Source organism: Tuber melanosporum (assembly GCF_000151645.1).
Source record: "Tuber melanosporum whole genome shotgun sequence assembly, scaffold_3, strain Mel28".
Lineage (NCBI taxonomy): Eukaryota > Fungi > Ascomycota > Pezizomycetes > Pezizales > Tuberaceae > Tuber > Tuber melanosporum.
The window spans coordinates 282,437-310,102 of record NW_003298974.1 but is presented as its reverse complement, the minus strand read 5'-3'; the positions used below and the strand labels follow the sequence as shown (position 1 = coordinate 310,102).

The 27,666-nt window shown below is 49.0% G+C and overlaps 2 protein-coding genes; one reads left to right on the top strand and one right to left on the bottom strand.

Moving 5' to 3' along the window:
- The first annotated feature begins 84 nt into the window (after positions 1-84).
- On the top strand, positions 85-3,980 carry GSTUM_00006744001 (uncharacterized protein). XM_052355775.1 has 4 exons: positions 85-470; positions 518-2,720; positions 2,775-3,135; positions 3,210-3,980. Exon 2 carries the CDS (start codon positions 1,153-1,155, stop codon positions 1,600-1,602), a length of 450 nt encoding a protein of 149 aa, XP_052211742.1. The 5' UTR covers positions 85-470; positions 518-1,152; the 3' UTR covers positions 1,603-2,720; positions 2,775-3,135; positions 3,210-3,980.
- A 6,815-nt stretch (positions 3,981-10,795) lies between these two features.
- Positions 10,796-12,964, bottom strand: GSTUM_00006742001 (uncharacterized protein). XM_052355774.1 has 1 exon: positions 10,796-12,964. Exon 1 carries the CDS (start codon positions 12,218-12,220, stop codon positions 11,816-11,818), a length of 405 nt encoding a protein of 134 aa, XP_052211741.1. The 5' UTR covers positions 12,221-12,964; the 3' UTR covers positions 10,796-11,815.
- Positions 12,965-27,666: the final 14,702 nt, after the last annotated feature.

Genomic DNA, 27,666 nt, shown 5'->3' with positions numbered 1-27,666 from the left:
GCCACCATACCCCGCTGGAAATTTGTTCACCCATGCAGTGGTGATAGTGCCGAATTCCCGTGACAGCATTCAGTTTTGGTAAATACCGCTTGAACGGTAGGAATAGCGGTAGCCCGATTCTGGTCGCATGTCGTAAGCACCGTCGCGTTCGGTCCACGGTAGCAACCCCCCGATACTGTGCTCGAGCACTGTACCTCAGGCAGGGCAGGGAGATCAGGGATAGGCAGAATGGGTGCCGAAAGGATATCACAGTACGGCACTCGAGTGCAGAACTCCGGGAGCCGGATTGGGTTCGTGTCTACCACTACCGTCGATATCGCAGCTCCAATCCGGTGGCTCGAGTGATAGGGAATCTAGCGAACGGGGGAAACCCAGCCGTTTTTTCTGCAAGCGTTTTTTTATTAAGCCAGACGATATTCTGCTGTCCTAGACCGGTCGATATGGGTAATCCTTTTTGGGGATGGGCATTGGTTTGATGCTGATTCGATTGATTGGGATCTATCTAATTGTCGGTTAGGGGAATTCGGCACCATCACCAGTGCGGGGGGTTTTCCCTCTTCACGCTTCACAAGGTCCACCGCTCGGGAGGTCATTAAAAATGGGAGACTAGGGTGACGATGTAAGGATCGTTTAGCAGGACGATTATGTTTGGAGAGGAACGCAATGCTACGGAAAGCCGAAAGACCGGGCCTGTGGCTTTGAAGCTACGCCCAGTTGAGCGAGTGAGAGTTGGGCTGAGAGGGAATTTTCATTATCGCGACGAAATGGTGTAGAATTGGGCTATTGGCAATTCTGATTTACATCTTCTACCGGTATCAGATATTATCGTGTTCTTGGGATATCGGTACCACATCACACTTGGTAGCTACTCTCAGCTCCTGTTGCATTCAAAAGACTTTGAGAGTCTAGAGAGCTGGAGAGCCTTTCCCCGGCTTCCAATGACCCCCCCCTCCCGAGGACCTCACTAAACCATTCAACTCATTTTATCTTCCTTGGCATGCTGGGACAGAGTTTGTATCGTATGGAGGGCTCCGAGTTCGGGATAATTTTCCAACTGCGCAAGAGAAGAAAAAGGAAAAAACAGGAGAAATTCAATGATACCGGACTCGAGTACAGTAACTGTTCCGGTCCGTACGGCAATTGAGCTCTTGAATGCGCTCGTCGGATACCTACATCCACTCGGCAAAATCCTTTGCATTCCTCCTTGGCCGGCGGGACTGGCACCTCCCCACACGAGAAAAAAGCTTTTCAAGTATGATACCCCACACAGAACCCCAATTGCGCAATACTCGAGAACCGCTATGCCACCGTAATCTCCGTCAAAGGGGAGCTCCGTTTCATGATGGATGGCCTTTTGCCGAGCACTCGAGTAACTACTGTACTGTACTCGAGCACCGGTACCGTACTCCTCATGCGTTTCTAATTATGATGTTCGCTTATTTCGACGGTTGCAACGTTCAACGTCTTGGTCGGAATGTGGTGTGTGCGACAACCTGGACCTGGCCTTTCTTAGTAAAGATTCCGGAGTCCATCTATTTACTCATCTATTTAGATATTCAGCTAGGCCTTAATAGGACATGCTCGCGCTGTACCAGTGCCTAATTAACGGTAGTGGATTTAGATCTGGCCTGAGGGTTTTGGGCTGGGTTCGAAATTCCCCTCCCCCGCCTTCCGTCAGAATGGTTACCTACTGTAGTTTTCGAGTCGAAGCACTTTTCTGTGTGTAACGTAACTTGCATGTTGCACTATGGGTCCAGCAGATTCACTTGAAAACCCTGCACTCGAAGAAGAAGAAAAGACTCTTTTTCGGCCCTTGTGCTGATTGTCTCTGTCGGGATGTTTTTCTTTATCTTGCTGCCCGGGTCAGGTGTTTCGCACCACACCACTCTAACTGTGGTACGGAGGCACTCTACGTTTGAATCCTCTAAGTTACGAGTACCAGTTGCCCTTGTCACCGATGCAACCGGAATTGTTTCCTCCGAAAGGAAGCCTGATCCGGTGCTTTGGACTGCAGCGTGCACAGCAGTGGGAGTCCGTTTACGTACTTGCATACCGGTGTATCTACTTTTTCTCCCCCCCCTCGGCGTTGTCTGTACAGTACTAGTTATGGTACGGGGTACATGGCAGTGCAGTACTGCGGGCTACCAACATGTAAGGGGGCCGGTGGGGTGAAGGGAAGGGCATATCTAGTGATGAGGTTTTGCGTTTTAGTTGCTTGGATTTGCATAATTATCTCATTGATTTCAACGTTTTGCGGGGAGGGGGGGGTGCTTTTCCTGATTGCTTACGGTATGGAATGGTACCTGAAGACTTGAGCTGCGGTACGGCAGTTTCGGGGATTTCAGGGAGTTGGGGAGGGGGGGCGGTTATAGCTCAGGGGGGTGGTTGGTTGGGTACAAAAATGTGCTGCATTGTGCTGTCATGTATCTATCTGTGCTCTACCTCTGGGATGCGGTTACTTTCACTAATTGCTTGCGGCATGGTAGGGCTAATTGAGGAGGACCAAGTCAAATTACGACATAGTGGTTTTTCGTGGAGGGGAAGGGGTGAGATGGTAGAGTAGCCGTTATAGCTTATGGGGAGGGGTTAGGGCGGTGATGTGCTGTGCTGCTTATTTGTCCTGTACCTCGGGGAGACTGGCACGGTGCTTTTGGTTTTGCCGGAGCTCTTACCAAATCTCAGATACCGGCCACTTTGCAGTAATGTACCGTACCGGTACCGTATTGACTCTTGCAGTTCACTGTCACCATCAGGTCGCTGATATCCTTGTACAGTACAGTACTCGAGTACATGGCGGTATCAGCCCACGATGGGTTTATCTCGGCAAGTTAAATGGAATTGTGCAGACCGGTTAACGAGATCCACCACGGCCAAGGGAGTCAGGCTATACGTGAATGGTCCTTCTCCAACTGTTGCCCCCGAGTCACGGGATTAGCCGTCCGATGGAGAATCTGAATCGCAGAGCGTTAATAAATAAGTTAATGCGGCACTGCACTCCTACCGTACTCCACTACTCGGGTATGGAAGTTAAGTTAGTGATACCGGTAGGTAAGAGGTTTTGGCTCCGGGAGCTCAATACGGTACGTACTGTCGCGTTATAATTTTTTTAATTTGGCAGGAATGAGACCGGGAGAGGTAAGAAGGAACTTTGACATGTTGAGCTCCCCTGTTCCATTCATCCCATCACTAACCTCCATACCCGAGCGCAGTAGAGTACCGGTATAGTACAGTACCGTACCGGTAGATGCAAGCGTATTATTCGGTATTTTCACAGCCGTACCACGACCGCACCAGACCTCTCCGCTCCCCTTTCTTTTTTTCCAACCTATTTTTCCAAGACAAACCTGGTTACCTGCTCTCTAGCCGTCCGTCCGTCCATCCATCCAGAGTGGCAAACTGCCATGCCATGCAACCCCCGTATAGTGAGCGATCTCTGCTTTCCCTCGCCGACGTCTTCCCCACACCACGCATTAGCACACAAACACCACTGAGAGGTGGTAGATCTTACATCGGGTGATCCTGCCGGTGGGACACACAGTGAAAGGCGGGGATTGAACACATGTGTGCCTCTAGAGGAGAAAAGGGGGGGTTGGCTGGTCAAGGTTGAGTGATTATGCGGGAAAGGGGGGACAAGCGTTGTTCCCAGGGCCGGCGGCGACGGCGGAGGAGGGGGAGGAGGGGGTGCGGTAGTGGTGAGAAATTGGACGGGAGTTGGGCTTTTGCATTGTGAGTGGTGTGGTATCGTGGTATCATTCCGGTACTTACTTTTTTGATTGTTCCGATCGTTTGGGAATGGCGGAGTTTAAGGGGCCTTGGAGGATTATAAAACCCTTACGGGGGTGTGTGTGATGGATGGATGGGTGGTGATTTTTTTTCGGATGGCTTTGATGCCGTAACGTATTGAATATCTCGAACTATGGGGAATTAGGCAGACAGTCGGTTGGCTAGAGCATTTACCTCGGAAAATATTTGTGTCAGGAGTTATGATGAACAGTCCGTCGGTCATCTGCGAGTGGAGCTTTCCCGAATCACCATGTCACATTCCCGTGGCGTCTGCGTTTGGGCAACCTAGACATCCGCGGTACTTCCCATCTGTGAACCCCCCCGGGAGTGCCCTGCTTACTTTGTTGGTTACTTTATCAAAGATCCAGTATCACACAGCTAGGTGCCCCAAGCTCTATGGATATCACAGTTCAGCGTTTTCTACGAGATCTAGTCGTTCCGACTGCTGGTCCGTAGATTTCTTCAAATGCAGGGAAACCCATGGCGAGCACCCAAAGGTATGGATGGTCTAAAAAACCCCTCAAAGCATGAGAAGCTTTTCAATCAGCCCCCCCATATAAATAACGAAAACGCTATCAAATAATCAATCAAGACCACAATGGTACTCGTACAGTCTCATAACAGAAGCAATTTAAGATGCCAACATGGAATCCCCTCGTAAAAAAGGAAAAAGCTCCCAATCTGATGGGAAAAAAAAATTCACCCTACCGGTATGCCTATTAAATTCCGGCTTTAGCAGAACGGTAGTTATTATAATAGCCAGCTATATCATCCCGAAACATCTTCGTAGAGGGAGCAAAAGCTTTGACCACTGGCGCCGCCCGTAGCACACCATAGCAATTCTAGATCACCACACCAACTAGTCTATCCAGACACGGCATACCGGCAGCAAAAAAATCTCGAAAAGCAAGGTACCGGTATCATACATCTCAGATTTCCTCTGAATAGCCACATGCCAGGTGCCTAGTCCCCTCACTGTTATGAGTATGATACGACTTATCTCCGGAAAATCATTAGTCCGCTCCGGCGGTGTACTTCCCTCCTACCACCCACCACTGGCGCCAATGTAGCAGAATCAACTCCCGGAATCTATACCGCATCGTAGCTCCAGAGTCTGAGTCAACCAGCCAACTAGGAAGGGGATGTAGGGGCACGTGGAGAGGGAAAATCTTGCTGGTCGGTGGTGAGGAGTAGGGGTAGGGCACCGAAGAGTGAAAGAATGCCGGTATGATAATAATATTATGATGATTCACTGGTGTGATCTACTAACCTCTGGCAGCCCTGTAATCTCCGGGCTCCTGATGCGATAAGATTAGAACCCCACTCGCTGGATCTCATTAACCACTATTTCTTAATCCCCTTATCATATCAGACTAAGCCTATCGTGGGCTGACAGGCGGAGGATGCCATAGTGAGAATCTACTACGGGGGGAGGGGAGGCGGCGGCGGCATGATATGTACGAGTACAGTACCTTAATTATTGAGTGTTACAAGTATATGTATTAGTAACCGTGCGAGCGAGAACTGGCTGCGCGCGCATCCCCTTGCACTGGTGATCAGGCCGAATGGGTAAATGTCGACTAGCGGCACCATATCAGGTAGGGCTCGATCGGGGCCCGGATGGGCATGTCATTATGGAACGGCAGCCCCTCGGACTGGAGTTCTGCGATCCCCTCCTCCGCCTGGCGTATTCATCTAGTCTACCGGTGTTCGAAAAAGGTTTTCTCCGATCCGTCCATCGATCTGAGCAAGCGTCTGCACAGTTTGAAAAAAAAGCAACGCCTTGGCACCCTGGGCTCAGGTGGTACTGCCGGTTTTTCGGGGATCAGCGGTGATGGAGCATCGGGGCGTTGGATCGGGCCTACCCTACCGTACCGCTATTCCCACCGCACTAAGCGGTAATTATATCAAGATTTGTAGAAAGCTCGGCACTTTCACCACTTGCGGGGAATGAGAGGACTATGTGACCTTGGGGGGGGACTAGTTGGGAGAGAACTCGTTTCACTGTGGGTTCGTGAGATTTGGGGCGACTCCTGAGGCTAGTGAGAGTTTCGGTGGATGGATAGATGGATTTGCGCGGCGCGGCGCGGGGTTTCTCGGCCTGTGATGTATCATACTTCCAACAACTTTTTTGTTTATTGGTTTCTTTTTTTTTTTGGGGGGGGGGAGGGGGTGCGTATGCTGGTGAGGGAATTAGCCATTCTTGGAAATGTGTGCTTCTTTTCAATTAATCCTCGAAATTTGGCTCGGGGATCGTGATGTTTACTTCCCTCCTCTCCCTCTTTGTGATGTATGATACTCGAGTACGGTACAGTGCACAGGGTGACATCCTTCACAGTGGGGAAATTTAAATAACTGCAGGAACACATGCCTCCGCATCCTCCGCATCCTCCACCTGCTCGCTGATGGGCTATATATGGTCGTATATGGCAAAACCTGCGCCGCCGGACTGAATGCAGTAGCCTCATATATAATCACTCGACCAATGAACTGGTACATTTGTTGAAAATGGGAAATGCTTAGACCGGAGGTTGCGCGTAGTGGAGAGGAAATGGGTCTAAAGGACAGGGGAGGAGTGGTATGAAGCGAGGAGAAGTTCGTCGGTTGAGAAGAGGTCAGAGGTAAAGTATGGTACAGGAAAGGAAAGGAGGAAAATACAGAGAAGGAAAATTTTCAGTGCTAGTGCGTTGAGGGGACGTGTACTGGTATGGTACGTACGTGCTTGTGCGGATATCTCCAGCAACCTTTGCTGCCAAGCGCATACTTCAGAATCACTGGCTTCGCGGTCTGCGAATCTCGGGTCTAGGCACAATGGTGAAGACTCTTCACCTCCAACGGCAATGCATGGATAATAATATACGGAATAATGCTTCCGTTTTTCCGCTTCTTCAATAACCAAGCCAATCGTTTGTGATTCTCCCCTCCCGTCACATGCATTTCCTCCTATAACCTTCGTTTCTAGTACGGGGAGGGTGCTTGTCCTTGATTTGTGAGTTGACCCCTTGCTGACAGAATCGAGGATGAGCAGCGGCCAAAGGAGCAGAATTTTGTGCGTGAGAACATCAACTATTGAGGATAGACCGCACGAAAGGGTGTAAGTAACAGCCCAATTTCCCGAGAGCTTCGCTACGAGAACAATTTACAGCGGTGCAGGGCTCTCCCGTATTCTTTCCCAATCTTCTACTACCCCCTTGCACGATATCCGGAGAAGATATGTCGACCACCAGAGATGCCAAATATCGAGTGAGCAGCTGTGATTCTGAAGCACGTCATCTTCCACATGGGCCGGTCGTGTAACTTACAAGGCAGGGTTACTATCACCCTCCATAAACCGGCGAGAGGTTCGTCGCTGCTTTCTACTTGATGTGGAAACTTGCGTCCTAGGAAAGCAGCTCAGGATACTGTACAGTAACACCAACTGAGTTTTTTTCCCGCATCGTCGCGAAAATTGATCTCTTGCCTTCTCCGTGGAGGAATAGAGCTACTAGTCTACCCCTTCATATTCACTCGAAGCGGCCTACGGGGGAGGGGCTGACATCCTTCCGGGATAGTATAAGGAGTACATACAACTCCCTCACCCCCCTTCATAACCGCCCACGAGAGCGGTGTTGTCCTGGCACGGACTCTTTAGCTGGGATTGACATTTCCCCCCGCCCGCAAGGTACCCACTGCCAAACCATTGCCAGATGAAGCGGCTGAAGGAGTGGGGGAGGGGGTGTCGTTCGTCGTCGGAAATGGAATCGGGGCTTATATCATCGTGCAGGATGTTGGCTTTATTACCCTCTAGGCTCCCGAACGATGTTTGCGAGGGTGGTGTGTGTCCTTCGCTAGATACTCGAGTATTCGATTTAATATCTTTGTGCGTTAGCTAAAACCTAACTACTCCTACTCCTTCTCCGAGTCTGCGCGCGCACCCCTTTAAAGGATTCGTTTGAAATCATCCAGCCTATGGCGTCTGCTTTTTTCCGCCCGAGTGACTACTACAGGGCGGTCGTGTGCCCTCTCTGAGCAACCGAGATGAGTTGTCTACGACCTGCGAATAATCTCCGCTATTAAAGTCCTAAGATTTCATCTCTACGGAGGGGTTGGAAGTTCAGTTAGTCCGGAGTATGCCTGGCATTGTGGCACTGGAAATTCTTTCGGTCAATATTTGTGATTAAGCCCCGGTGACCGTCTGCCATCCATGGATACCAGTAATAGAAGAGAGATAGAGAGGGAGAGAGATGATATTTGCATCGCTCAAGCATCCTTAGAGCGGATGTTCCACCCATTTGGTTAGTCCACGGCAGGCATGGATGCATAGTGCCATGACGTATATTTAAGCGGGGGAGCTACCGATGGCATAAAACGAGATTCAAGCAGAAAGTCTGACTGGCATAAAGCTCAGAATGGGTCGTGCATGTTTCAGCTGTTCTCGGACAAAGTGTCTCAAAAAGGTTAGCTTGAGCACAAAGGTATTATTGTATCATAAAGTGGAGGGAATTGGGCGGCCACTCGATGGGAAAGCATGGGCGTGAAGATGCCTGGGCAGCGTCCCGGGAGCCTGTGTATCAGGGATATTATCAGTATTAATATCTAGAGATTCCTGGATGATGCATGTTACGACAACTGAGCGGAGCAGCTCCGGTGATTTCAATTTCTGGAAACTCTTTCCAGGGCCCCACGGTGTCGATGATCCTCAGCTCAAAAGAAGTATGTTTTTTGCCGCAACTTTTGGGATATTGGTAGGCGGTGAGAATACGTGAACAACCATTGCTTGTTTTTTTTCTTTTTCTTTTTCCTTTTCTTATTTTGGCTTCTGAAACGCTTTCCCCAACTCTTCTGTAACATTTGTCATGGATCCGCAGCTTTTTTACTTGAGGGTTCCACATAACATAACGTGTTTACCGGGGATCGCTCCTTATGCAAGGGAGTCGCAGTGGTGACAAAGGGCGAGGTGCGGGGCTCTGTCTCGGCTGTTTTGGTAAGATAACATTGGTTTGCATCGTACTCGGGTATGATGTGACCGGGGAATCGGTGTCTAACTTATGATATTTGTGCACTGCGCAAGTTCTTAGAGGGTGTCATTAGATCATCAGTCTGATTAAGTTTGTACCCAACTGATCATGTCTTTTCTTCTCCCTTCTGTCCGAAACACCTAGCAAGCCAGACCGAATGGAAAGGAGAAGGAAAGAAAGAAAGCGAGAACGCAATTAACAGATATCCCATACCCGGTCGCGGATAAAATAAAAAGAGAGCTCCCCGCGTTTCTGGGAGGAGGAGCTGATCTTGTCGTTGGGGTGGAGATATCGGTCAAGCCGCCGGAGGAGTAAATCTCAACTATTAACTTACTTACTAAGTTACTACCTTTTTTAATTAAGTACCGTAGCTTCGATGTCATCTGTCGTTTTAGCATCTGATGCACTGTACTCGAGTAAGGATCTTCCGACTCCTGGGGCTTCATTGGTAGAGAGAGTCGATTCATGATGTGTTTTTTTCACCATTCCCCCCAGTTTGCTCGTTGGGGCGAACTGGCTTCTGGGTCTGCGCTGCCGTATCAATATAGGTTTGGATGTAAGTTAGCATTGTTTGCTTGGGGAGGGGGGTGTAGGTTTGGGCAGCCGAATCATCCCCAAAACTTCATTGTTCTGCGTTCCGACGTTGTGATGTTTGGACATCTGGCTGCGCTCCACTTTTTGTGGCGTAGTCCCCGCATTGGACCGTGAAAAAGGCACTTTGACCTCCTAGTCGTCGTTCTTGTTCCCATGGTTGTGGCGGCGGTTTCAACCCGTCGTACATATATTGCCAGATCCTTTGGGTGACATCCCATGACGGTGATTCTTTCTCCCGCCCCCCCTTCTAGTGAGTCAGACAGAGAATTACAGTACCGAGAAAAACTCCCCGGCCCTGCCTGATCCGCAACCAGGGGCGACAATAGGGTGAGTGCCTTTCCTTCATTCTCTTTTCCCTCCCGTCCACAACACGACGCGCCCACAACGTCCGCAGCATCGACATTGTCAACGCCGTAGGGACCATCAATTTCATCACCCTCTCCCGCCCGCAAGCGGTTAGAGGTTCCTCTCAAGCACCTCCTTGGACCGGACGGTGAACTCGCGAGTTCTCCACCCACATGATTCTGATTGTTGCTTTTCTTCTCTATGCACAATCTCATTCTTGACTTCTGCAGGCTGGCTAGCTAGCTTTTGGATTCCTGTTCGGGTATTTGGGTTCTCCTGGGGGGTGAGGTTCCCCTCTTGCTTTCGGTTCTTGGGCGGAGGGCGAAGGGATGCGGACTTTTTAGTGTTATTGCATTTCTTCAACACGGCAAATATGTTTATACGTGTATAGTGGGTTCAGGATGTCGGTGGTTTGAGGCGTCGATTGAGGTTCCCGTTTTTTGATTGGTAAAGCATGATATTTATAGAATTAAGTTATTCTAGTTTTCTCCTTTGCTCTCGCTAGCCCCGACCTGGTCCCGTGGCAGTTTAGGATAGGAGGGAATTTGTCGTTCCGGTCGCTGAGGTTTTAACGTTTGCATGTGGTTGAGGTCGGTCGGATACACCTTCGCCCGGCCTTTCACGGGGTGGGGTGGTTATGCAACTTGCAAACTGTCTGATTGTTTTCATTGCTGGGCGGGGAGGTATTATGCATCTTCTTCTCGTCGGCGGTAGGGTTGGAATTTTGTTAGATTTTATTTGAGGTTGGGTGTTCGAACAATACTGTGCTTGCCACGGTGTCATATACCAATGATACTGTACAGCGAATTACGGCAGTAAGGCTTGAGCACAGCAGCGCCGGGGAACCATATCTCGCGCTGTGATATTTGGTGCCGAGCAACTGTATCTTTTGCCAGAGGATCCCAGGCCGCAAAAGTGCTCCTTGTATCAAGTGGATTTTAGGTAGACAAGCTGCTGAGGTTGGGAAGTGGTCAGACAGTACATTCGGGGATGGGTTCTTTGGTAGCATAGCATGTGAGCACGGGGGGGGTTGTGTGCACAGTAGGAGGATTTTACTGGGGAGGAGTCAAATTTGGCCCGGGATATTCTTATCCACGATGGGGGGGGGGTTAATTGTGCTATTTGAATACATAGATTCATTCCACTCCGCTGTACGACACCCGTGAATCCTCCCCACTGCACATCTCCATTGAGATCTAGTAGTTCTTGTTCTATACTGGAGTGTGGAAGGACGTCTGGTTAGTTATAGTGAGATACTGTACTGTATCGCACCATAAAATACCGTCGAAACCCTCTCGTCGTCCGAGTGAGACCATATGATTACACCGGAAGCACTCCAAGCATGAACGGCACCAGCACCTCCGTTCCAGAACCGGCACCCCGCCGCCCCAGAGAGTAGAAGTCAAGGAAGGGAAAGAAATCTCAAAAAAGGAACCCTCCTCCAGCGCTCGGGCCTCACCCGAATTACAGTACGCAGACTTTGAACGGGCCGGAGAAATGCTCCGAGGAGAATAAGTCATGACCTATCACCCCTCGGAGAAACATTTACAACCCATATGTAGAAAGAAGAAAAAAAAACAAGTGTCCGGGAAAATGACCTGAAAACAAAATCGCCCAGGTTCCTTTTCCTAGGGGCTCACCATAAATACTCATCATTCCCCCCGAAAGAAAGCGTTTCTTTCAAAACGGGCCTCGTGCCCCGACCCTCCCTACTGTACCCATCGCTCCCCCGATCTCTGCAAACGGTCCTTCGTCGGGTCCCGCTTTCTAAGCTCTCCTGGAGGCGACTTCGAATTCTCGGCCGGGTGGGCGAAGGGGTACGCACACGTTTTTTTGGTTTTCCGGGTTGGAGTGTCTAGTTGCGCATTGGTTGGCTGGGGATGTTGGCGCGAGGAGGATCACTTGTGGTGGTGGTGGTTGTGGTATGGCAGTTTGCATGGCTGGTTTTGCTGGTGCGGCGAGTGCCTTGGCAATTCCTCGATAGACGCTGAGGATTCCTTCGGGTTGGGAATTCTGTCGCGGCGGAAGCGGGGTGGTGGTGGTGGAGGAGTTGTATGATGTTGCGGGCAGGTCTCGCCTCGTCCATGAATCGGCCGCTATTCTGTTGCTCGGAGGATCTCCCAACTCTGGAACGCGCCATTTGAGCGGATCGGGTAGCGGTAGCTTTCCAGCGTCACTTCTTCCTCGCTCGGACGCCAAATATAGGGATGCAGCGCCCCAACATGCGACTCTGGGGCACTCTGTTTTTGGAGATGGTGGATTCGGGATGTGATTTGACGCATTCTTGATTGTTCTGCGGGGGTACGGAGTGAGGTGAGGTGAGGTGCGGGGGTATTGCCGCTTGGGTTGGAGATGGGGAAGTCTTTTGCATTCGAGGATGAGGAGTAAATGGGGTAGGTTTGCTTCACCCTCTTGGGTAAAGGGTGGACTTGGGTGGGCAGGCTGTATTTGCGCTTGCTTGCTCTGGGTGCAGGAAAACGTAAGAGCTGTGTATATGCCATAGGGAAGGGGTAGATAAAGGACCCTTTCCCGCCATTTTTACTTCATACCTTCCTAGCCTCCTCCCCATAGATCCCCTAATTTTCAGGTCTTCACTACTTCGTGAGAAGCCGGATACGGTACCAGATGCTTGTCGAGTTTGGAGGCTTGTCTGGGAGACTACGAGTACGACTTGGGCCAACTCCATAATGGCCATCCGGGGGTATATAGCAAGGTACAGTACAGTACAATATGTGCAGTGCTGTAGTCAAGCGAGCAATTCCACCATCTCGATTCCCGGGTTTCTCATCGCTACCAGTTCCGAAACCCAATGCGTTGTATAATAAACTGTCACTTGCCGGGTGATAACATATGATACACTCCCGAGCTCAAACACACGACTCTATTGGTAATTACACCTTTCGAGCCCAACTTGATCACATCAAGCTCTTGGAGAAAGAAAGAAAGAAGAAAGATCCTCAACTTCTTGCTATCATACCGAAAATAGAACGTGAACTAGGGAAGCCGGACGAGCTTACTTGTCCCGCCATTTCGCAGCGGGCCTTACCGTTCCAGTAAAAATCCCACTAAACCCCGTGTGATGGACCGCCACGAACCGACAAAAGATCATCAATCGTAGAATCATCGAAACTCGTACCGGGTACGGCAGCCCAGAAATCTCCTTCCCCGGAAAAAAAGTGGTGAAAAGACTGCTGAAAGGTGATTTTTGACATGGGAAAGATAATACTAAGGAGAGGGAGGGGAAGACTCGAACGACATAGCATGCTGTTCGATTATTTGGGATTCCGCGGTATTTTAAAGGGAGGAAACTTCCCCACATTCACCATGACGTGCTATGATAGAAAAAGGGTCATGTTTGCTCCTCAAACAATGATAGTTTACTTCCTACGAGTCCGGCTGATAGATGCACTAGTCACGTGCATTTTTTCTGAGCACGCCAAAACAGGAAGGTTCAACACAAATCCTTAGAATATCATGCTTCACGTGACGAATATATAATAATATATAATATTATTATATATATTGCCCGCATTTGTATTATACCTTTATCTCGAGTAGACAACAGCAGGGTAAACAACCCAACAATTCCCATTAGCCACCGTCAGATCTTGAGCTTGAAGGACAATTCACTCGCACCTACAGCGTTAGGCAGAGCGCCCCTACCTTACAGTGCGGTGACCACTGACAGCTGACCCCCAGCCCGGGTCTGAATAGTTGGCGATTTGGTTGGCTGCTCGCTGTCACATAGATTACGGTTGTGTTTCCTTCTGGCCTCTCTCTAATAGGTCAGTTATTGAACCGACCGGACTTCCCACGACCGGCATGCTTACGATGGCGCACGGTTAACCTTCATTCCCGGGAGTTGGATTAATGTCCGGCTTTGGTCGAGCAGTTTTTTAGCCAGCACCGAGATTTCCCTCAGGTCCGGTACAGTACCTTGTCTAAATCTGGTTTTTGCTATGATATGATAGATTTTTATCCTCTCCTTAACCGTTTGTTTTTGCTGATCGTAGAATACAGTGCCATGGACAAACTTAGCCCATCCGATCCACATTAGGCGTTTGGAACACTCAATCGTGTCGTATTCTCGGGCGCTTCAATGGTGGTGGTATCTGGCGGTCGGGCGGTGTTTCTGATGTCGCGACTGGTTTTTGCTACTGACCCCACAGATGTTCCACATTCTACATTTCTGATCACTTCGCACTTTGGGTATTGTCCCCCGCCTACTGGGGCGTGGAGCGTGATACGGGCTTCTTCGAATATTAGAAAATGGGTGGCTAGGTTTCTTGGGTCGATATAGCTTTTTCGTCGTGACGTTTATTTTTTTAGAAAAACCCCGCTTTGTAGAGGGGAAGGCGGAGGAGAATATTCAAAGGAAATAGTGTTTTTTTGATTTTTTTGCCTTGGACCCCCCACTTCATTGCACAGTACGATTGTAACTATCCTCAACTGCTGAAACTTCGGTGTATGAGATAAGGAAACCACTCTCCTGCTTCGGCAGAATAATTTGAAAGGAGAAACTAAAGGTAAGAAAACAAATAGTGAAAACACATTTTCGATGACCAATAGCTTATTATGGCACGCGCCAGAAATCCTGAGTGTACGATGCTGCTTGGAGCTTTGGTTGGTCTTTATTTTCGGTTGGTTGGTTCGAGGGGTGTGTTGGGTTAGGTTCAATGTCTTCGAGCCCTAGCAAGATATTCACTACCGCTGTATATCCACCCTCAGTGGCGCGGGAGAGTGGGGTCCGTCCTCTGCTATCAGTAGCGTTGCGGTCGACACCCTGGTTATCGTGGAATGCTTTCACTATCTCCGCATATCCTTTTCCAGCGGCCCACAAGAGGGGGGTTTGCCCATCGTTATCCGTAGGGTTAGGGTTGGTGGCTCCGCACCCCAGCAAAATCTTCACAATTACTTCATGCTCTCTAGTAACGGCGTGCCAGAGTGGTGTTCCCCCACCGTCGCCCCCCGCGTTGATATCGATATCCGGCCGGTCGAGAAGTAGCTTCACAATTCCCTCGTGCCCCATTTCGGCCGCCTTGCATAGGGGTGTTTGGCCATCATCGCGCGCTTTGTTAGGGTCGGTGTCTCCGCGGGCGAGTAGAAGCTTTGCTATCTCTTGTCGCCCATCAATTGTGGCCCGCCAGAGCGGCGTTTCCCCGTCGCTACCCTCAGAGTTGGGGTTGACGTCGTGCCGGGTGAGTAGCGCCTCTACCAGTTCATGACGCCCCTTGAAAACAGCCCACCAGAGAGGTGTTTCCCCGTCATTGTCGGCCAAATTGGGGTTAATGTCCTCCCGACCTAGTAACATCTTGACAACCCCGTCGTGCCCCCTATAAGTAGCCTGGCATAATGGCGTTTGTCCATGCCTGCCCGCTAAGTTGGGGTTGATACCTTCGCGACCTATAAGCAACTCCACAACTTCTTCATACCCCATGTAAGCAGCCCACCAGAGAGGTGACTCTCCATCATTTCCCACCGAGTTCGGATTAATCTCCCTCCTATCCAACAACAACTTTACCACGCCTCCGTGTCTTTTCCTTGAAGCCCATAAAAGAGGCGTTCGTCCTCGATCGTCGGGCAGGTCAGCCTCGACATCTTTTAACTCGAGTAATTGCTTCACGGTGTCCATATGCCCTCTCCGAGCAGCCCAAATGAGTGGTGTACTGCTGGTAAAATCCCTGCCATTGACGTCCCAAGATTTCCTCTCCGTCAGGGGACTTAGGAGTTCTGTCACACCAAGGTATGCCAGGCAATGAAGCCCGGTAAATCCCTGCGGGCAATTCTCGCGAGTAAGCTCCCACGGCCATTGGCTGTCGTTTAGTAGGAGTAGCTTCGCAGATACATGGTTGTCGTATTGATCCAGGAGCTCAAGGGCGAGTGGTTTTACACATTTCATAGCCCCTTGGCGGGCATGGGTTGCCCAGTAGGTCGAAGCATATTGGAGGAAGGGGGTAGTTGGAGGGGCGATGTCAAGTGCCGGAGAAAGGTTTTTGATAGAGCTAAAATTTAGGTAGGTCAAACACGTTTCGGCAATGGTCGAATGTGCCTCCTCGAAAAGCTTCGGCTGGGCGGAAAGGTATTCCTTGAGAGACAGGTGGATTAAACGAACTGTCAATGCCTCCTCGTCAACGGTAACGAGGCCGAGGCAGCAACCTAATATCGTTTGTGTCGGAGGGGTGTTCTCGGTGTTTGGGTCTGGGGAGCCAATTTCTACTGCAAGAGCATCGCACAGCTCGTCAATGCGTAATGGTCGTTGCGAGTTTGAAATCCACATTAAAACGGCCATTCCGACCTGTGGCTTGCTCCCACCCAATTTGCTTATTCGCTGTATTGTCGCACTATATGCATCACCCAATACTTGGCCGTTCGTCATTTGCCTCAACTTTTCCTTTCTCTGGTGGATTGTACTCTCTGCGAGGATTAAATCAGTATTCAACGAAACTAATATAAATCTAGTATCCATTGTCAGTCATCGGTAGTTATTGATCGCGCTACTGGTACTCACATCTCGGATACCTTTTCAGAGACAGTTCTCATTATATCTTCCTTTAGGTCATTGCTCATCGCCTCAGGATGCGGGTCCTCCTCCAGTTTTTGACTCAAATAGGCTTTAATGTCCCCCGTGCTTGGGGCGAAGTGTACGATCGCCGTGTCTTCAGAAATGCTCTTTCTAATTTCGGCTCCGATGTGCGGCCGTCCGGTGAAGAACAACCGTATTCCCGGTGATCCTTGAATGAGGCACCTGAGTGACCGAAGAAATTCCGGCCGGTGCTTTGTTAGACATTCATCTAGTGCGTCTATACAAATAAAGACCCGATCAAAGGAGTTGAGGACCTTCTGCAACAGTATCAATATATCTGGTAGTCGAAGGCCTCTGTCACCAATGCTTTCTCTTGACTGCCGGAAGGCCTTGGCGACTTCTTCCGGAAGTTCGGCTGCACGAGCCACAACCTGCTTGAGCAGCCCACCAAGCATGTTCGTTGGTGTCTGCTCATCTTGTGCTTGGAAGTCGAAATAAAGACAGATAACGGTCGCGTTTCTCCCAACAACCTGGTCGGATAATGCATCTATTACTAGAGAGCTAATTTATTGAATAGTCAGCAAACAAGGAAATTTTTTTGCAAGGACCATTTCCGTACGGCACCTCATGTAGGTTTTCCCGACCCCTGGGTCACCGGAAAAAAATAGTGTTGGATCCATGGATGCGCCTTCACAATTCTGCCAATTCAGAAACTCCCGTGTCTGCAGGACCCACTCTCCAACTCCCTTGAGCCGTCGGGTACGAATATCTTGGTGGCGTGCCCGGGGTTCTAGGGGAGATAGCTGTGCCAAAATCTGCGCCTTTTCGTCCGCCACAGCCCAGTCATAGCTATTGGAGACATTTAAGCAATTAGTATTTTCGGTAGCGGGGGAGTTTGGGGACAAGGATGGATTCATGATTTCTGAAGAGAATTTCTGTGATAGAATAGAGGATGTTAATGGATGGCGAGGAGAGGAGGGAAAGCGGGGTTAATACCGAACTGTATTCGTAGTGGGTTGGCGTTTGTGAACACAACTGCTATTGCATGGCGCCTAAATTGGAGAACCGGCCAAAATTTGGTTGCATGCAACTGCTCGCCAAAACAAAAAGTCGATCACTGACCTCTACCTTGCGCTCCGAGAGGGGAGGTTTTGAACCGCCCTTCACTAATGGCAATAGATGAAGCGCAGTTCTGAACGCCGTGCATGTAAAGGTCGGGGAGAGACCTTTTTTTTTTGGCGAGTACTACCATCAAACACTATAGATAGTGAATTATGTACAAAGATTTATGATATCTTTAAATGCTGCCGCGAGTCTTGCCACCAGAGAGGCATTTTTTCATACTTCCAAAGTAGTTCTGTTTTTTCAGCATAATTGTCATGAACACATTGATGAGTAAAATGTATCAAACTTAAACGTTCTCCCTTAAAAGCTCCAATATAGTGTGCCACAGCATAAGAGCGTAAAAATACAACAGAGCCTAAAATACATATTAGAATAATGACTTCAAGTTCAGAAAAAACACAATTGAATAAAAAGGAATGGAAGAAAACTTTACCTGTACCGCTTTCCATTTTTACTCCAAGTTGTGGAAAACATCCATGCCCATCATGAAAGTTGCCAAAGGGCGAAATCGCACACCATCCACGACAAACGTCAAGGAGATCAAAGTGAACATTAGTGGCGGCATTTGTGACAAGTGCACGGGAGGTCCAAATCCCAAAAGCACCGTCCACAGGATCAAGGGGCTTTGTATATGCCTCTTCCGCGGCCTTTTTATAACGCTCATAGTCTTCTGGTAAAAAGGCCTCAAATAGGACCTCAATAAGCTGGGTTAATGGTTCAATTTGGACGGAAAAGTGCTTAAGTGATTTGATGGCCTTTTTCGTAGCATAGGTAGCGGCAGGGCCTGGTCCAAGAACAATATATTTTTTTCTCTCCTGCAAACGCCCAACGAATGCACGATGGATATTTAAACATCCTCGCCCACTGCCAGGTCCAGTACCTGATCCACCACCAGGCTCACCACTACCAGGCACACTGCTGCCAAGCACACTACCACCAGGCATACCACTACACCCACCATCATGCTCGCTATCTTGCCCAACAACACTTTCACAATCTCGTCCACCACCATGCAGACCGGCCGGAGGAACTGGATGAACTGGATGAACTGGAGAGACTTGGGCAGGGACTCCACCTGGTAAAAAAACACCGTCGGCCAGAGGGACTCCAGCAGTGGGAGGGATTCTATCCGGGGGGTGGGGTTGGAGAGACGCCATAAGTAGATGGAACCCTGTCAGATGGAGGGACTATATTAGTATAAGAATTGCATTAGCTAAAGGCTTTTCAAAATGATCGGGGGCTGGGTGGATTGTAATCTAACATGTACGCTTTCTAGTTCCGGCATCTCCATGTCTGATTTTATCAGATGATAAATCCCTTGTAGCACTGTATTCTCGTATTGCCATTTCTATATTTTGTGCCAGGAATGCTGCCTTCCTTCCCGTCGCCTTAACTACACAGGGTATTCCGTTTCTAATAACCATCGCTAATATTAGTTTAAATTCGTACAATCATGATGAGGTTAGATATACTTACTTGTCGGTAACGATAATCACATCCCCTCTCAGAAGTTTCAACTCTTTTTCATTTCTCTCTTCAAAGGTTGAATCATAAGTATTTTCATGTTGCATTTTTCCACCAAAGAGAATCTCTTTGTTCAAATCGAAGTCCATGCACTGATACTTCATAATAGTTGGATCGCTTACTTTTTCAAGTCTCTTTTTGATGTTTCTTTTAAAATTGTATTTCGCATCTTTTGACATCAGTGGTATTGCGGCAGGGACTGAGGAGTTGGCAGAAGGTATTGCTGACATTCCTGCATGATGGTTTCTAGCGCTCCCTAAGTTAGGCAATTTGATTAGTTATTTCATTACATTTAGTAAAATCTCCATTTATTACTTACCTTCTGGTGTATATATTTCACGCCACTTTTCTTTCCTCTTATCTCGTTTCTTCCTCATCTTATCCTTTATTTTTTTATTCTTATTTTCCTCCATCCCTTTAATTAACCAAAATTACTTGAGATCTTACACAAAGCAAGCTTCTCTCCTACACTAAGCAGGAGAGAATGAACTCAAGATCTTTTGTTTAATAGTCCGAGAATGGGATTGAAACAAGATGTAAAAAAAAACAAAAACAAAGGTGTCGGACCTGGAGAACAGAAATAGGAGGCGAAAAGGTGGAGGTGGGTTGTGGAGGTGGATTGTAGAGGTGGGTTGTAGAGGTTGCTCGTGGAGGTGGGTTGTAGAGGTGGTTCGTGGAGGTGGGTTGTGGAGGCGGGCGAAGAGCGGAGGAGTGTGCTCTCTGAAATAGACGAAACCGGTGCAACTCCTTTTAACAGAAAAAATCAAGTTGCATAGGGATAGGGGTGCCACCGTGCCAGGCAAAGCACTTCTGCTGAAAAGACAGGGTTTTACAGCACTATGTGCTATTTGTTGGTGGACTAATTATTTGCCAACCAGTACTCGAGTACAGTACAGTGGGTTTGACCTGCCATAGGCACTGCAGGGATAGGCTGTGGTTGTGCGATATGAATTCTGGGAGCTCAATTATCAAGTATCCGGAGGGGACAAGTTTTATAGGAATTGATACCGCGATACAAAGGTACTGTACACTGCCGCTTGTTGTCACCACAAAAACCGTCGGCAGAGGGATCCTCTGTCGCTGGAGTGGCTGGAAAACAGATAGTTGCAAATATGATAAAGATTAACCCTCAGCTACAGGTGTACCGTACTTTCGTTGGCATACAAGCAAACACAACAGCCGTAACGTGTCGCCAATATACCGTAAGAACTCGAATAATTGGACCCGGTCTCATGCCGTTGGGTTTTTCTCTCTCAGTAAGGTCAAGAAATTTTTGTTTTTTTCTGTCTCGGAGGAGGGAAAGGGGCTATGTTTTCGCAGTGTTTTTTGCCCCCTTTCCATACAAGGAAATTTCGGACGACATGAAACTGGTCCAATTATTCGAGTTCTTAAGGTATGTTGTCGAGATTTAGTTTACACCAAACCTATCCAGCCGGATTCCAAGTCCATATGGCTTCATCGTCATCGTCAGAACGGTATCTTTGTTCCTCCAGAATATCCTGCTTGGGGGCGTGGTTGTCTACATACCATGCCCACTGTTTTGCCAAACAGCTTCCAGGAAAATCGGCGTTCCCAACAGTCCTAGATACCCTACAGGGCCCTGGTGGGCTGCGGTCCCGGGCATTCTGGACAGGGCGGGTGAGGATGGCAGGGTGAGGATGGCAGGGCATTGGGTCCGTCTTTCATAAAAACGGCGGTCCTAGAGGTTGACGCCTGGGCCTACAGAGCCCGGCTGTCCGTCGTGAGAAAACCTTAGGAGCCTGGATTTGTAATGTATTACCGGCAAGGATAAATTTAATGAAGGAGTAAAGTAACTGATACACACTGCAGGAGAGGATTTTTTTTTTTTTAAAAAAAAAGAAGAATTGGGGAGCTAATTGTTGCATCAGCTACTGTCCCTCTGATTACCGGTTGATCAAAAGCCTGCTTCACTTTGACATATCCTTTTTCCTTCCCCAATTTTCTCTTGCTTCTATATTTCTGGTGTCATACCTACCTTGCTGCGTCTCTTCCACTTTCCATCCTGACTTGCTTACCCTTTCAACATACTACTTTTGATCTGATTTTTTTGATGCCCCCCCACCGCATCAAAGTTACTTGCATGTAAATATAACTAGATCAAGCGAGTTCCGAACCATCTCAGTTATCATTGAGACTTCATGTGCAATCACAGATCCATAGCCATCTCCTATTCCTAACTCAACCTTCATTTTCAAATTCCAGAGAGTCAGTTCACCACGGAAGCCATTACCAAATGGAATAACACAGTTGAACAATTTCTTGTCATCCATCCAGTCCCGATGGCCTGTACTCTCCTCCCAATCCCCGCTCTTATTCCGTCTCCGCTTCCGTCCGTCCGTCCGAGCGGCGCGGCTGTCTAGTGTATATGACTATGATGATAATGGCATAGTGCCTCTGGCCCGGGGGTCAGAGCAGAGGCTGGCGGGCTTCCGGTAATTTACGGGAAAACTTATACCGGTAGTACCGGCGAAACTTGGACCCTCTCTACAAAATACCATCCAAGATTTTTTCTGCCTGCGAAAGCGCAACGTTTCATCCCACAATTTCATCTAAGAGGACAATTAAGCAGGTGGCCTTTGTCGCCTAGAATTCTGGATTTATACCTTTTTTAGGAAAAATACCAGAGTAGACATCCCACCAAGCCGTGCGGAGACCGTACTTATTAACTTGTTCGGCACCACAAGAAATTATGGGGTGAAAGGTTGCGCTTTCTCTGGCATAAAGCAACATTGTGGGGAGGGTCGAGTTTCCTTGATATTAGGAGTCCTCAAAGTAGGTGGGCAGCGGCAGTCTTTCAATTCGGACTGGGAGACGACTGGCTAAGAGCTTTCAAGTTGACCGAAGAACATGAGGGGGCGATTTCCACTCCTCAAGTCGGTTCCCCGGCTCGAGCGAAGCTTCAAAGAGTTAAAGTATTCAGCGCCGTGTTGAAGGCGAGGGATACCCTATCCATCATTTTTATTTTTAGGCTTGGCCACGAGAATCGCTCACTGACCTTTGAGGTGCTCAAAGCCTGACCGGGAATTATATGTGATTGGCCATACCAAATCCCTGCTGAATCTAGCTAGGAGCCACTGTTGCCGTTCTACTCGTACTGTACTCGCGCGGCCGAGTTGCTATCGGACACCTATATGGGGTAGTGATCGGTGAACCAATAAACAGGCCTTTTGATAGTGCCAAGCTGGGTGGCGCAATTTGATATACTGGAGAAAACAAGCGATCTCATAGAGGTTTTCACAACCTCCTGATTTGCCCCTCTGTACCCAATATCAATCAACTCCCCATACTATTGCTATACCTTTCAAAATTCTAAACAAATGTCCGCCCTGCTGAGTGAAAAAGTGTCAACTCCCCGAGTTCCTTTGCTTCAGAGAGCAGCGATTTTGACTGTAAAGTGGCACATGGACATGTCATATCGAACGATAGCGGAAAAGCTGAAACAGAAGAAGTCAACTGTTGAGGGTATCGTTAAACAGGCAAAGGCAAGAGCACTTAGTACAAGTTCAATATCCTCAAGTCATCAGATTGATGATGTGTTTTGCTTGACGGTAAGGAAAGCATATCATTAATCTAATGACTTACTCAAGTGGCCGAATTGAAATCAGAAGGTGGCTAAGCAAACTTTGCGGTAATACTTTCTGACTTCAATTTGGCTACTTGAGTATGTATATTGAAAAACTTATATCTTGAAGTACCTGTTCTAAAATATTCAATGTTAGTGTCACAAACGTGGCTTAGCATGGAAAAGGTTTTTTACGTGACACATGGTTATGAGTCACAGGTATGTTATGGTTTTGCACATATGACTCATTCAGGTTATATGATTTGTTATGTGTGGGATTTGTGATGCTTTCGCACATGGCTCAAGTATGAGTCATGAGATATGCGCCTAGTAAGTATGCCTTGCGAGTAAGCCTTGCGCATATGATTTATGTTTCGCATATGACCTCATTATGAGGTCATAGGTTTCACGCATATGACTCAGTCGAGTCATATGACTGGTTTATTGCGTTATGATTGGTTTATGAGTTTTTGTACATGACCTCGCTATGAGGTCATGGGTTTTGAACATGTGATCACTTTAGTCATATGACTAGTTTGTTATGGTTTGGTTTCGCACATGTGACCACTTTAGGTCACATGACTACGAGTGGGAAGAATACTATATAAGGAGGCCGAGGCAGCCAAGGAAGATAGGTTCTTCATACTTTGTTCTAAGTACTTTTCCTACTTCTTGCACTCCGTGTCAGAAGTGAGCATAACCAATACTTTACCTTATTTCGCTCGCGATAAATACTTCATCTACGGTTACTTGTTTGTATTTTTCGTTTCGGGCGGTCGGTTAGAAGTTGTTGTTCTCGCTTAGAAGATACTTCAGTGTGAGATATCCGTGGCCTGGTCCCGGTAATCACTGAGTATAGTTTGGGCGAGGATGGTATCTTCTACAGCCTCCTCCTCCATGGATTCTCCCCCCCCTTCGAGGATGTCGTCCCCAGTTCAGTTCGACTCCAACCCCTCCTCCTCGCTTGAGATAGCCCGTGGGGCCCTGTCTCTTGCGCCTGCTACTGAGGCGGACCGTGGCCTCATCCCCACAACTACATGGTCATATGTTGCACCCAAAGGGAACTTTAGTTTCCTACAGTTTCACCACTGTCACTGGTGTCGGAATGCGGTGAACCTGCAGTTTGATGATATGATTCGGCAAAGGGTCGCTGACGCGACACTAGCCACGATGAAAGAAGTGGAGGTTTTGGTGAGAGGTTTCCTGATCGGGAGAGGTTATTCAGCCACATGTGGCTTGAGCAAAGACACTGCCACAGGGCTCTTCGTTCGGTTCAACTCGGACCGTGGCTTGGAATACTCTCCAGCCCCTACACCTTCCCCTCCTAAAGATTCTCAGGCTATAGTCCCTGAATCCTCCATTCTTCCCGCCAAGGACAACTCGACTGCGACTATGGTTGATGTAACGTGTTCGCAAGGTGCTAATCACGTTATCGGTATTAGATACGATAGTTGGCAGGTGGCCTGCTCTTCCAGAGAGGAGGCGAGAGCTGAGAACTAAAGGAGGCTTCGAGGGTGTACTGGGGAACAAAGAAGTAACCGTTCAACCAAGTATATTGAAATACTGTCTGTCGAAGTCTGCCTTTTCTATTGTAGAAACAGGCGGTCTTTAAATACACAAATCTGTTCATGTCTAGTATGAACGAAACTAATCAAAGGTATCAATTGATACTCTTTGATAAAACTCCTAAAGTATCAAAGCGATACTTAAAACAAAACATAAAACAAAACCAAGTATCAAACGATACTTAAAACAAACCAAGTATCAAAGCAATACTTAAAACAAAACATAAAACAAAACCAATAACCGAGTACCCGTACCGGTTACAGTTGAGGCCAGCTCCTGGTCCGCTACTCCTCCCCTCGCTAGGGCTGTTCAAAGCAAGATGCCCAGCTTCCTCCACCAGACCAGGACCGGCTCTTCGACTCCCTCCTTTCTGGCAGGAATGTCTTCAGGAGAGAGGGCCCTTTACGAAACCCCGAAGTTCAAACTGGACGACCCTGATGACGAGGATTACAACCCTCCTGCCTTTGGAACACGCCACCGGACACAGTCGGCATCTCCCATTAAGCGATCTGCTGCTCCTCTCCTTGGTCCGCAATTTTTGAGGGCTATCAATGTTGATGAGGGACGGAAAAAACAGATTGTTCCCACTCTTCCTTGCCTGCCCCTAGATACTCACCATGGGCACCTGGCCATCCCTCCACCTGTGGTACTCCCATCAACAATCGAGGCTACACCCCTTTCTCCATCCTCGCTGATACCTGAGGATGTCCTGCCCATCTCCGGGGTGATGGCAAGAGACACCCCTATGGGCCTGGAGGAGGGGCACAACTCGGAAGCGACTGGTTTGGGCGACAGCATACACGTCTCTTCACCAGCCATGGGCTCATCACCTCCGCCTATTGTTGAACGATGGGTGTCACTTCCCGAAGGCCAACTGGGGGGCCTCGTGGAGACCCCTAGTGGTCATTCAACTCCCTTGGAAGTTCAGCTCCCAGAAACCCAACCAGAGGATGCCGACACTGTAGTGGCCTAGGCGGACTCGATCATGGCAGGTGTCTGTGAGATGCTGGATGCTGGTAGGACTCCTTCTCCTGGACCCCGCTCAGGTAGTGTAATCGGATCCATGTTGGAAGGTCTGGAAGACATCCAGTCTGGTAATACTCAGCCTCTTCTTTCCTCGGAGTCTGGGTCGATTGAAGACGACACAGTACAGGATGTACAAACTTGGATGAACAGTGGCCCCACCTTTGATGATGAAGGTCCGAGGAACGGGATAAACTACTGGAGTCGAGTTCATATCTTGGAACGGGCAGTCAAGGCACTGACTGACATTGTTGGCAGGCAAGGGGAGGAAATTGAAGTCCTCCAGGTAAGGTTCCCCCCGCCTCCGCTCCTCCCCAGCTGTACCTCACAGTACCTCCGATGTTTCTTCGGAGCCTACCCTACCATCCCCTGCCCCTCAGAGAAAGGAGGTCTCTAAGGAGGCTCCTACTGCTAAAGCTTCCTTTACGGAGGTAGTAAACGAATGGCATACGTGCCCAAACCCCATGCTGGCCCACAGGAGCAGGTACGTCCTGCTCGACCCACACCAGCGGCCTCATCCCACCAGTCCAGGAGCAGCGGCAGCTCCTCCAGTGAAGGAGGGGCAGTCTTGCGAGTGGCTCGCGGAAGTGAAGGCAAGTCTGTTCACTGGGAAAAGGAGGAGGGGGAGGATGAAGATAAAAAGAAAGAACGAAGGAAACGTGGCAAATGCCTGAGTGGTGGTGCCAGAAGGAGAAGAAAGGCTGCCAGAGAGGCTGGTAAAGAAAGGGAAGCTGCGACCCCGGCCAAGACTCAGGGGAAGGCTGATAAACAGGAATCAGCTCCAAAGGCTGCGATACCTGTCACTACAGCGGCTCAGTCCGGGCCAGCAGCCCTGGCCAACGTCAAAGTAGGTGCGGCTCAGACACGACAGGAATACCGACGGGTACTAATGGGGCCCCCAGATCCACTAAACTCGGTACCACCACCACTGCGCTCGTCGCCAACCCTGAATGCTAGAGGGAGGCACATCACCATGCTCTTCGCCACTCGAAAGAAGGTTGCCCTCCCAGAGGGTGTCGATATTGAGGGAATCCGAAATCGGATCAATACGACCTTCTCCAATCAGGGAAAGATTCGGGGAAATGCTCCTTATATTCATGCAGGACATGTCCGGCAGGAAATTGGATGCATCTTCCTGACTTTGGCAGCACACTCCGTGACCGAGCTAGGCAACAGGTTGGTCAAGGCCAGGCTCGATCTGCTCAGGGAATTGTCACTCTCAGAGTTCGAATTCCAGAGGAATTTGGAAAAGGTGAAGATTTTTGTTCCTGGTGTCCCACTTGCTGACACAGGATGGGGATCGATCTGGAGGGTAGAAGGATGCACTGGAAGCGTGGCTTTTGACGGCCTTCGCACTGATTTGGAGCAATCCAATACTGGTGTAGTCACTGTTTCCCAGCCCGACATTATGGGATCCATATACGCCATGAGACAGGCCAATGCTACGAGTTGCGACATCCGCTTCGTGGTGGAAAACAATGAGGCCATCAAGAAAAGACTGGCAGAGAGAAATATTTGGTTGCAAGGAGGTGCCCGCAATGTCCGGGTTATTGAAGAGCATCGCCCCCTTAAGGTATGTGGTAAGTGCCTGGAAACCGGCCACTTCGAAGCGACATGTGGCTGCCCCCCTCGGTGCCAATTCTGCTTTGGAGAACACTTCTCTCGGGAACACATGTGCAGCAAGCTGGCTTGTCCAGGAGGAGTGGGTCACGCCTGTGGACATACCAGGAGACAGTGTTGGCTATGCGACCGGATGGACCACTTCACAGGATATGAGCGATGCCCAGGTATCAAATCATCGTCTCCAACTCCACCTTCCTCACCTGCTAGACAAAAGACGGCCATACCTGCAAAGCCCGCCAATGAACCTGTCAGAAGACCGAAACAGCAGGGTGGGAGGACAGGAGGGAATGGAAGGAGGAGAAGCTGCAGCCCTGGGAGGTCCCCGATACCCAGGCTGGTCGAGATCAGCAGTGATGAGGAAGAAGAGACTCCCCGCCGTAAGTCAGAAAAGGCCAAGGGTAAGGAACCGGAACGGCCATCCCCCTCCCCGGCACGTGGGATTCTAAAAACCAAGGCTGAAACCGCCACCAAGCCCTGTAATGAGGAAACGAGTTGGGTTGCCCAGGATCTGGATACCGGCTCCGCCTATGCCTCTGGCCCTTGCGGCCCAAGTGGATCAGTCGAAGCCCCCTTTTAATGCTTATTACGACATTGGCACTAACGTGGGGAGGAGTAGTTGGAATCGGGCGCTGGCATTTGATTTGTTTTCTTTTGTTGATTTGTTTTTTATTATTAAACATCCTGTTGATCGAGAGGGATAACATGTACCAGTAGATGTTGACGGGTGGGATTTGCTTTCCTTTGTTAAGGGGTCGGATGTTGAGGTGTTTGTTCGGTCCCACATTTGTGGACTGTATGAGGTGGTTGGGTATGGGGAAGGCAGTGCTCAGATTGGGTATTGGGAGAAAGGGACAAAGAAAGTACTCGCTGGAGTTTACTTTCGACCCGGCTATACCAAAGACCTGTTTGCTCGATGGTTGGATGAACTCGGGGAACCTGACATTGCGTTTGGGGACTTCAACGCCAGGCATCAAGACTGG

What these genes read in the sequence shown, in the direction of transcription:
- GSTUM_00006744001 (XM_052355775.1), top strand. Translation starts at nt 1,153, where the DNA reads ATGCGCTCGTCGGATACCTACATCCACTCGGCAAAATCCTTTGCATTC.
- GSTUM_00006742001 (XM_052355774.1), bottom strand. Translation starts at nt 12,220, where the DNA reads ATGGCATATACACAGCTCTTACGTTTTCCTGCACCCAGAGCAAGCAAG.